This window comes from Echinops telfairi, unplaced genomic scaffold (genome assembly GCF_000313985.2).
Source record: "Echinops telfairi isolate 266 unplaced genomic scaffold, ASM31398v2 ScPeMD7_443;HRSCAF=831, whole genome shotgun sequence".
Classification (NCBI taxonomy): domain Eukaryota; kingdom Metazoa; phylum Chordata; class Mammalia; order Afrosoricida; family Tenrecidae; genus Echinops; species Echinops telfairi.
This window is the reverse complement of record NW_022104341.1, coordinates 57,833,921-57,844,596: the sequence shown is the minus strand read 5'-3', so window position 1 is coordinate 57,844,596 and position 10,676 is coordinate 57,833,921. Positions and strand designations below refer to the sequence as shown.

Here is a 10,676-nt window from a genome sequence, read left to right as displayed (position 1 = left end):
ACAAATGTGCTTTACACAATTGATGTATGTATGGATTGTGATAAGAGTTGTATGAGCCCCTAATAAAATGATTCAAAAAAAGAAGGAAATGTTCTAAAATTGATTGTGATGATGATTGTACAACTCTTCTTACTATAACTGAACAAATGAATTGTTTGATATACGAATTATATGCCAACAAAACTGAAGGTATAAGCATAGGTGTGTACATATGTAAATATATTAATCCACAAAATAAAAAAAATTTTAATTGAAAAAAAAAAAGAGAAAAGCTGGAAACAAATAATCAACTAGAAAAACAACCACAATGAACTGTAAGTAGTCATACAAAAAAAACAAACAAACCATGTGCAGTCAATAAATGTTTCTTAATACTGACAGGCATGGAGAGGGGCTCATGGAAGAGGGGCTAGAACGTATTATACACCTACTCCTCTCTTATCGGCAATCTGGTTATCAGACATTTTCCACTTAGGATACTAGTAAAAATCTATCTCATTAACAACCAGGCAGTAGTAACGAGCACCGAGATGTGAGGTGAAGTTAACACTGGCTGTGATGGTTAAAGTTGTGTCAACTTGGCTAGGTCATGATTCCAGTGGTATGGCAATTACGTAATGATATAAGTTAGGCATCTATCTAATGATGAAATTTGGCGGTTATGTGATGATGCAGCCGTCCTCCATTCTGTGATCTGATAAGATCCTACACCAATTTTCACATACGCTATAGCCCTGGGAACCTAACCATGTGGATAAGAGAAGAGCGGGTATAGATTACTCTCCTTGTGCTTAAACTTGAGTCTTCATGTAGACACACGGACACACTCAGGCAACTGTATTCATCAAAACAGTGCTTCTCATGTGATAGAAAAATTTACATTTTCATCATCTTATTCTTTTCTACATCCGTAATAAATCTGTATTTACTTTGTGGGTTTTTGTTTTGTGGTTTAATTTTAAAATGTTTTAAATTCAAAAGCCACATTGGGTATGAAATGCAGTCATTAAGTCTTTATGCCATGTGACTTGTGCTCAAAGGATAAAGATTACAAGCACTGCCATAATTATAGATAATAGAACTCATAATTCATTAAATGCATCTCAGTGTGGCAATATTGCCTCCAGGATAAATCAAGTAACTGCTTATGATCAGCACAAGCCATCAACGCGGTGAGCCTCATTTCGAGGACGGCTATCTGGGGCCAAATACCCTCCCACAAGTGCTCCTCTGCCACAAGCATGAGATGTGTGCAAGCCATGCACACACACGAAATTTGTCTAGACAACTGACAGATGCCAAAAGTTTATAGGACACTTTTATTTCTTTTTCTCTCTGCATTGTTTTGAGTATCTTGCTCTCCTGACGTCTTAAAAAGAGTACTCAAAGTACAATCTGATAGGGGCAGTCATCAGTGAGCACTAGTGAACTGCATTCTAATATAGCATCACCCTTACCACTAATTAAAGAGACCTCCCTGGGGACAGAGTGGTTACATGTTGGGCTGCTAAGTGCACGTGCCGCATTTCGAAACCACCAGCCGCTCCACGGGAGAAAGACGATGCTCTCTGCTCCTGTAAAGAGTCAGTCTCGGACACCCACAGGGCCAGTTCTACCCGGTCCCATACGGTCACTATGAGTCAGCAACTACTTGATGGCAGTAAGTTTGTTTTTTGTTTGTACAGCTATCTAATAGCCTCTACATCAATTTAAAAAATTACTTTCATCTGCCTTTTACGATGTTCCTGTTTATTTCTCTTGTTGTTAACCAACTTTGTTTTCCCTTTTTCTACTTCTGATAAGTCTCTCTGCCTCTCAACAGAATTGTCCCTTCTGATGTTTTGCTTTTAAACCATGGAGTGGGAAAAACAGCTCATTGACGTTACACATTCAAAGTAGTTCAAAGAAGTCGAGTTTTTTCTGAGAGAACACCCAAAGGGTTCTCCTGGTAGTGAAATATTCCCATTAAAATACAATAATTACATAGAGCTATCAGAGCAAAGCCCCTGGCCAGACAGCCCTACACAAATACTACACCAGGTAGAGATAGAATAATACTGTTATCAAGTAGGAAGGGCACTGTGTTTATACAAGTCTAAGCTACCCCCCCTCCAACCCCTGCCCCAGAAAAAACCCTGAAGTAGTTTTGAAACAATGAACATCTAGCAGAGAGGGCTTACAAAAAAAAAAAAAAAAGATTAGGATACAAGCAGATAAAGGCATCTGACTTAAAAAAAAAAAAAAAGCAAAACACAGATATGAAAGATCAAGCCATGGTCTGTTACAAGATTTGATTAAGAGATAAAAATTTAACAGCTGCTCAGGAAAAAGGATGGTAAGAGTTGAGATTCATATCACATGCAGATCCTCATACAGGCTTCATTATGATGTAAATGATAAAGTCTTCAATAACAACTCTGGATATAAAAAGCCGAGTTTCATTTGGCTGTTCCTTACAGTAATGTGATCTCATAATAAAATGTAGTAAAAGCAGTATGACCTAAATATTCAGCCGTCTGGTGCTTTGGCTTGATCTAAAAATAAAATTTGACTAGACAGCATACAACAAGAACATCTTCAAAATATATAGCAGACAAACAAGCAAAAATATTTAGTAAAACCTTTTGGTACATACTGCCTCCCTCCCTCCCTCACTGCCCCAGAGTTGATTCTGACTCACTGCAACCAGCAGGACAGAACAGAACTGCCTAGAGTAGAAGCTGGGCTTCTAAGGCTCTAACCCTTCACAGGAGCAGAAAAGTCTCATCTTACTCCTGTGGTTGGCAGCCCAATGTGTGGTCCACTAGGGCCTCCAGAGGTCCTGGCACATGCTGCCTGAGGAGGGCAAACAGCGAGGCAGATAAAGTACATGTGTATGAGATCTAGGTTTGATGCTCCTTATTACTTTCCATTATTTGTAGTGGTGACACATAAAGGCCACCCCTGTTCTGCAGCCCCACCCAACACTCATTTCCCCTCAAGTCTGCCCATGGGCTTCCAGGAATTTCTTTTCATTCCAGATCCCTGGACAAATTCAGTAGAACTCAGTCATGAACATTTAGGACACTCTCCTCCAATGAACAATTCTTGCATTTCCTGGGCCACCCTAAGCAATTCCTTCCAGAGGCAGCAATAAAATACAATTATTAATATATTGAAAAGAGTTCTTAATGTGCACCAGACTATAGGTATTACCACCTTCAACAAGACCCTTAAGTCTTTCCCACCCCTTCTAAATATATTGTTTTTAATTCCCAGCTTTTCCCCTGATAAAATGACATCAGTGAACATCTGTTAAGGAAGCTTTAGACTGCTACTTACTTTTGAATCTAATTTTTGTTTTACATATGCACCATTTGCTGCTGTCAAGACATCATTTATCAGGATAAAAACATATCCTTCTAGATCGAATGCCAAATCGGAGCTGCAAAACATAAGTAACACTTAGGTAACAACTTACATTTCAAGAACATGCAATTTAATTTTAAACATGTCCACTGGAATATTTGCAGGAATGCATTCTTATCGAGGGGAGTGAACATCAGGTATTGTATCAGCTACCAGTATTCTCGATTCCTGGTCACAGTTTGCAATTCCATACTCAGTACAGGAATATTCAGAAATAAGATGCACTAAAGTTTAACAGCATCAATAATAATAAGTCATTCCAATTAATAACATTCTACTCGGAATTCAAATTCAACAAGCAACCAAATTTCCATTTGAAGCATAAATGTGATACAGGCAGAAGGGTCAGATCTCATTTCATAGACAAGGAAACCAAAAGGATGATGCCTTTAATGAGTCATCTTCCAGGGATTCACACCAAGGGGTCCACTGTGTTGCAGAGGGTCACCGAGTAGAATTTCCAAAGGGTGAATCACACTTAGTTCCAACATCAACCTACATCAATGTCTAAGTACAACGTAGGAGCACACATACGCCAATAATTGCTCAAGGAGCCTGCGAGGTGAAACTAGTAGAGTTGAGGAAGACAGAAAATGTCTGGTACCTAGCAAAGAAGCAGGCACAATAATAGAAATGTGAATTTAACAGAATAAAGGAAAATCTAAAACACACAAAGAAGTATGCCTTCCTCATACTTTAGCAACCTAATTGAAAGCAGCCCCACAGTCTACACTTTGGAAAAGGTCCTATATACTCGTAACTAAACTGCATGAAGCCTGGACCGGGGAGGAGCGCTAAGCCACTGCCGTTTCACGCAGGGCCGGCCTCCTGTCCGAGGAGCCCTGATGTGAAGCAAACAGTTGGCAGTTTGAAGCCACCAACCTCTCCCCCATGGGAGAGTGATGTGGCCATCTGCTTCCGTTGAGATCACAGCCGACTCTGCCGGACAGGCTCGCTGTGAGTGGGAATCAACTCCAGGGTCACAGGACTAGGAGCCTAATGTACATCTTCCTCCCCCGGCAACCATTACCCGACAACCCTCTGGCTCATTCAGGTTCCTCCCAGTTTCTTTTCCAAATAAGAGGTTCTAAATAGACAAAGGTGGCCCAGGCAGCAATCCTCCTCAGAACCTTTTTGCAAGCCGGCGCCGGCTCTGAAGCAGGCTCTGCGGTGCACTTTTTGATCTCGTCAACTTCCAAGAAATGCTTCAAAGACTAGCACCGCCTCTACAAAGATACAAACTTCCTCTCCACAGAGGCAATACAACCTGAAGGGTAAAGCAATCAATTACATAAGTAAATTAGTACCCGATCATGCCATCCTTATTGATTGAGGATGACATTCCAATAGGCAAGTTAGGGGTGAATAGAATTTGTCTTCTGAAATGTCGTCCTACACCACAGGGATGGGATAAAGGTAAATCATTCAATCCAAGAAGCAAGCTGGAACTCCCGGATGGAAGAGATGCCAAGCAGAACACATACCTGCATGTTGTGTGATGAGGGGTAGAGGGAGGGCCCTGCTGTTGTAACCGACTACACACTGGGCTAGCGGCTAACCTGCTAGTTCAACAGCCTGAACCTACCAGCCGCTGTGCAGGAGAAAGATGCGACTTTCCACTCCTATGAAGACTGCAGCCTCGTAAGGCCGCAAGGCCGGTTCTACTCTGCCCTACAGGGTTGCTATGAATTGGAATCGACTCCATGGGAGTGGATTTGGTTTTGGGTTAGCTTTGGGCTGAGTAGGATGTTGTAGATAGAAGGCTGCTAGCAATCATTTTAACTCTGAGTCATTAGGTAATACATTTTCCTATGCATTTTAAAACTGAAAATTAAGACAAACAGAAAAAAGCTTTACTAATGTAATATTTAGAAATCTAATAGAATAAAGTTGAGGTATTCGTGCTATGCCTTAACTGAGGCCAAATAAAGCCTTGCTACGGGAGAAGATGTGACTTTCTACTCCTGTAGTCAGTCTCAGAAACCCACGGGGGCAGTTCAACTCTGTTCTCGAGTCACCATGGGTTGGAACTGGCTCCATGGCAGCGAGTTTGCCTTTTTTTTAAAAAACAAAAACTCTTTAATAATGACAAAGGCAAATGACTCATGGTCCTTTGCCTCACCAACAGAAAAGCAGACACTATTTCCTTTAGCAGCAAGCAAGCTCAAAGAACCCTGCATGAATTATAACAGCGCCTAGGCTCTGGAGGAAGGTGTACATTCAAATTCTAGCTCTGCTGTCTATTAGCTGTAGTGATCTTGAGCATGTTATTGAACTTAAGTTTCAGATTCCTCCAATATAGAAAAGGAAAGAACTACAGCTCTCAAAGTTGTTATGATGAATCTACAGAAAGGTAAAAATGCTAACATTATGTGGTGCACGGCAGGTTCTATAGGGTCAGAAATCCTAAATTCTGTGAATTTAGCTTTTAAGAAAACCCCAAGAATGAATTTTGCCAGCCTGATCTTAATATGGCCAAAAATATAACTTTTCAAAGAGACTGTGGATAGTTTTCAGAAATATGACTTTAGAGCATGGTGTTCACTGATAATTTATAGTTAATTATCAATAACTACGGGCCAACATCTTACCTGGCAGCTACAAAGGCGCCAATAATCATTGCAAATACAGTCATTTTGATACCCCAAGAAAACGTCTTCCTGTAAAAAAATACACACCATGTATACATGGATTCAGTTACTCAGATACTGGTTTTATAACACAGGCAATAAAGTAATGAACAACAACAAAAATAACTGGAACAATATTTGAAACACTTTTACAAGGGAGCTTCAAAAGCTTCATAGAAAAATTCCATTGTCTTTTTTTTTAATTAAAAGATCATTTTATTGGGGGCTCTTACAACTCGTATTACAATCCTTACATCAATTTTATCAGGCATATTTGTACATATGTTACCATAATTCTTTTCAAGACAATTACTTTCTATTGAGCCTTTGGTATCAACTCCTCATTGCCCCCTCACCCTCGTGACCCCTTGATAGATTACAAATTATTATTTTCGTATCTCACACCGACCACTGTCTCCCTTCCTCCGTGGTTTCTGTTGTTCTTCCCCCTGGGGAGTGTGTGTGGTTGTGTGTCAATCATTACGATCAGTTTCCCCTTCCTCCCCCCAACCGCATCCCCCTTCTCCCTGCCCTTCTGGTATCCCTATTCCCATTCCTGCTCCTGGATTCCACGTGTCGTGAGCTCTTATCTCTTACCTATACCTGTGTACATGCTCCGGTCTAGTCCGAAGTGAGAGGCAGCACTGGGTCATGATAGAGGGGGTTCAGGAAGCCTCAAGGAACCTGAGCGATATATTGTGCGTTTCATCGGTGTTTTATTGTGTCCTGCTTGATTCCTTCCTTCCCTGTGATCCATTGTCTTTTAATTCTATTTTTCCATGCACTTTTTTGGAAGCCCCATATAAGCAATCATTTTATCTATAATAACTATATTTACATTTTAAAATTCTTAGTACTTGAAGTTAATTTGAATTTTAAATAAAGCAGGACTTCTTTATGTAAGAAATTATCACATACATTTGTATAGAAGGCAAATTATAAATGCTGTTTAAAACCTACAGCAAAAATTGTGACCTGACTTTACACAATGGCAACAATAGGTAATGAAATTCTAGAAAGTAAATCAATGTTCAGGTAGATTTCTAAGATTTATTCTCTGGTTTTCCTACCTACATCCCCCACATATCAATCCCCATAGCAAGGGAGAAAGTGCCTTAAACTCCTCAAAATCTGTAATAGAAGTAAAATAAATAATTTCAGAGTCTAATATAGATGGGCATATTTAGCTATATTGGAAATTGAACTCACTTGAGTAAAACTCCTTCAGCAAACATTGTAAGCAGGATGGAGAACCTTCTCAGAACTGTAAACATTGGCAAGCTGCACAAAAAAGAGAGCATTAGGTAAAATAATGGTTAACTTTTTTTACATGAAATTTCTAATTATCATTTTAAAATAACGCTTATCTCCTGCTTCTATATAAAGTAAGTCCTATGATGATTAAACTATGATTAAGCTCATGCTTCTGTCTAGAAATCATTCTTACTTAAAAGTCTACAAAGATTGCTTTTATGAAACTACAGGTGGAAAACGCCAAACTAATATAACATAAAAACGGTGACGATTATACATCATTCAGATGAACAGTGCCCACATTCTTATTTCCCTCGGCTAATCACGCAAGCACCCAGAACGGTGAGCACGTTGGCCTTTAGTAGAAAAGGTTTCTTTCCTTTCTCCGTTGGCCTGCCCTCCACATCCCTTCATTTTCCTCCCGCAGAAGTAATTTCATCCTCTACATTCATCAAGAGCATGGACTCTTGCAATATAATATAGCTTATCGGCCGTCCTCGGGAAATAAAGATGTGTGTGCACTTCAAAGAACCACTTATGAAGCTGGCAACCAAAGACAGAGTTTGAAGGAGTGAATGCATAAATCGATGGATGACAATGGAAGGGGAAGAGCAACTCTGAACAAATGTATTTAGCAGCAGCTTGCAGCATTTCATGCCCAAGGGTGATGAGACAGAAAAGGACGTCCTACCCATGATAAACTAGATTTCCTTAAAACTTTAACTATCACCTTGGTCGTTCTGACCAACTTTGTGGGTCTGACGGATGAGAGAACGATCCCCAGGAACCCTCAGAGCTCTCCTTACCCTGTTCCCCACTCCCCAGGATTCCAGGGTATTAGCTCTTATGGAAGTGTAACCAAGAGTTTCTTTCTAACAGTTTCCTCCAATGTGATGTTTTAACAGCACACACACCCAATTTCTTAAGTGGAGAATAAAACAAAAGAAACCCCCAAACGCACTGCTATTGAGGCGTTCTAACTACAGGACAGAACTGACCCTGTGGGTTTCTGAGACTATTAATCTTTATGGAAGCAGAAAGTCTCATCTTCCCCCATTGGAGTGGCTGGTGACTTGAACTGCTGACCTTGTGATTAGCAGCCAAACATGTAACCTATTACTCCACCGGGGCTCCTGAAAAGCAGAATAGAAACTGGGAAGTTGTAGGGCAATAAGAGGGGCCCTGGTGGCACAGTGGTTATTCACGTGCTCAGCTGCTGTCCAAGAAAATGCGAACCCACCAGCCAGTCTTTGGGAGAAAGCCGTGGCAGTCTGCTTGTTAAAGATTACACAGTCTTAGAAGCTCTGTCTTTGGGGTCACTGTGAAGCAAAGCACAAAACAGATGTTCTGGGTTTCTTTGGGGTGTTTTTGAGGGTAACACTGATTGAAGCCCTTCCAGACCGGGAACCTGCTTCCAGGATGATTACAGTCGAGAATACCAATACCTTATGAGGTAATTCTATCTGCCAAGTGGGTGTCAACGAGTCAGAACCAACTCTACACCACCCAACAAGTTACGGGACCCAGTGCTGGGTGATTCAGAAAGAGGCTCAACTACTAGCTGAGAGGTGGGCAGTTGGGACCTCACCCAGAGACATCTCGGAAGGCAGGCCTGGCAAGCTTCCACAAAGGTCTTAAAAAGCCTACGGAGCGGTTCTGCTCTGCATGCATGGGGTCCCATGAGCAGTCGTCAATTCAAATGCAGTTTAACAACTACCACCTACCCGGTAGTCATACCACCGGGTAGAAAGCTATTGATCAAATAAATTCCTATTGGGGTTCTAGATAGGATTTTATTCTAAATACATTGTGTTAAAAAATAAAACTGCAAAAGTCCTTGTGCCCTCTCTAATTTTTTGTGTGCAAAAAGTTTTTCTGTGTATGTTATTTAATGTAATACAGTATTTAGAACGGTATTATAGAATTGAAATTCTGGAAGCCTTGCATATTTCCTGCACTACAGCAAGTCTGGGAAAACAATGAGAATCTCCATCGCATTCTTTTATAGCATTCTGAGACCACCCAAGACAGGATTTTCTTTTATTGACAAGGGGGGAGGGAAAAACAAACAAGACAACAAGCAGAACACGTCACTCTATTCATATAGAAGGGATTTAAAGCAAGACCTTTGGTGTATGCCTCTCTGTGTCCTATTCACTTCCGGGGCCCTTCATTTTTTTCAGAATCAGTAATACATCAACTATTTGATAATCAAATACAGCATGAAGAATACATTATATTAACCTCACTAGTAAAATAAAGTTAGCCATACTTCAGTTTCTTTGTGCTGAACAGTCCCGTGATTTGGTTCCCAAAATATAGTAGAGGTAGTGGAAACGTCTAGAAAAATTAAAAAGGGATAACAAATGACAAAGACAGCTGAAACAAAGTCCTTTCAAACAAACACTTTTGTTTACGTGATTAGTTCTCATACAGTTTTGACCCCCCTGAGGCACCACAAACAACATGAACTCATCTCGAATTAGCAGCAGTAATGACTACAGCAGCAGTGGAGAGAGGGAAAGGAAAGGGGGGAAAGTAGCACATAAATAGGACCAATCGAGTGGAACAGAAACATCATTTGCTTAAAAATAATGAAATATTAGCTCATGGTTCAAATGGCAGCATTTTACCTTAACGAGGAAGCAGGCAAAGAATGTGAAAATAAACCCAGGGCACACTAGCTAGCTTAGGGGGACATAGCAACCACAGATCTACTGTCTTCTCAACAAGTGTGCATCCATGGAAAACTTGAGTGTCTTCGTTTATTTTCGTCTTAAAGCGCGTGTGGGGCTTCTTTAAAACAAACACATTACTACATTGACTCTTTACCCGCAGTACACCCACACTCACTTTGGCGATTTGAAGGCTGCATTTTCTAAGTATAGAAAAGTATGATTAAATATATATATATGTATATATACACATACACATATATATAGTGGTCTATTTTTATGAGTCACCTTAATAATAATAATTATTATTACTTACCTTTCGAGGTACATTTCTATCAAGGTCAGGAAACTTGACAACTCGGAGCGCCTTCCCCACCGCGAGCACTGCCACGGTGGCCACCATCTGTACCCAGAGAACACAGAGCCACTGTTTCACACAGAAAGGCCCTCAGAGGAGTTCCCACCGCACAAGCCCCTGGACGCTGGAGCCCAACTGACCTGGCCGAGTCCGACGCAGAGCGAGGAGGGAAACCTACGGCAAGGGGAACGAGAACGAAGGGGGGGAAGTCGGCACACACCCGCGCGCCTGCAAGTTCCCTTTGCCAATCCGCCCCCCAAACGTCCAGACACCGTCCCCCCCCAACGTCGACCGCTTTCCCCCAAATGACAGTGCTTGTGAGAAAAATCCCGACCCGTGGGCTGGCCGCCC

At 41.0% G+C, this 10,676-nt stretch overlaps 1 protein-coding gene across 2 annotated transcripts in view; it reads right to left on the bottom strand.

Moving 5' to 3' along the window:
• Positions 1-10,676, bottom strand: part of SLC35D1 (solute carrier family 35 member D1) — a 54,806-nt gene extending 44,130 nt beyond the window's left edge. The window contains exons 1-7 of one of the 2 annotated variants that reach the window (XM_045291955.1): positions 10,660-10,676; positions 10,466-10,499; positions 10,284-10,370; positions 9,565-9,632; positions 7,248-7,319; positions 6,000-6,068; positions 3,322-3,424 (exon numbers count right to left, since the gene is read on the bottom strand). In XM_045291955.1, coding sequence (XP_045147890.1) covers positions 3,322-3,424; positions 6,000-6,068; positions 7,248-7,319; positions 9,565-9,632; positions 10,284-10,370 — 399 coding nt within the window. In that variant the 5' untranslated portion in view covers positions 10,466-10,499; positions 10,660-10,676. Of the gene's footprint in view, positions 1-3,321; positions 3,425-5,999; positions 6,069-7,247; positions 7,320-9,564; positions 9,633-10,283; positions 10,371-10,465; positions 10,562-10,659 lie in introns of those variants that run through there. The other variant, XM_004699354.2, reaches the window with a different exon arrangement.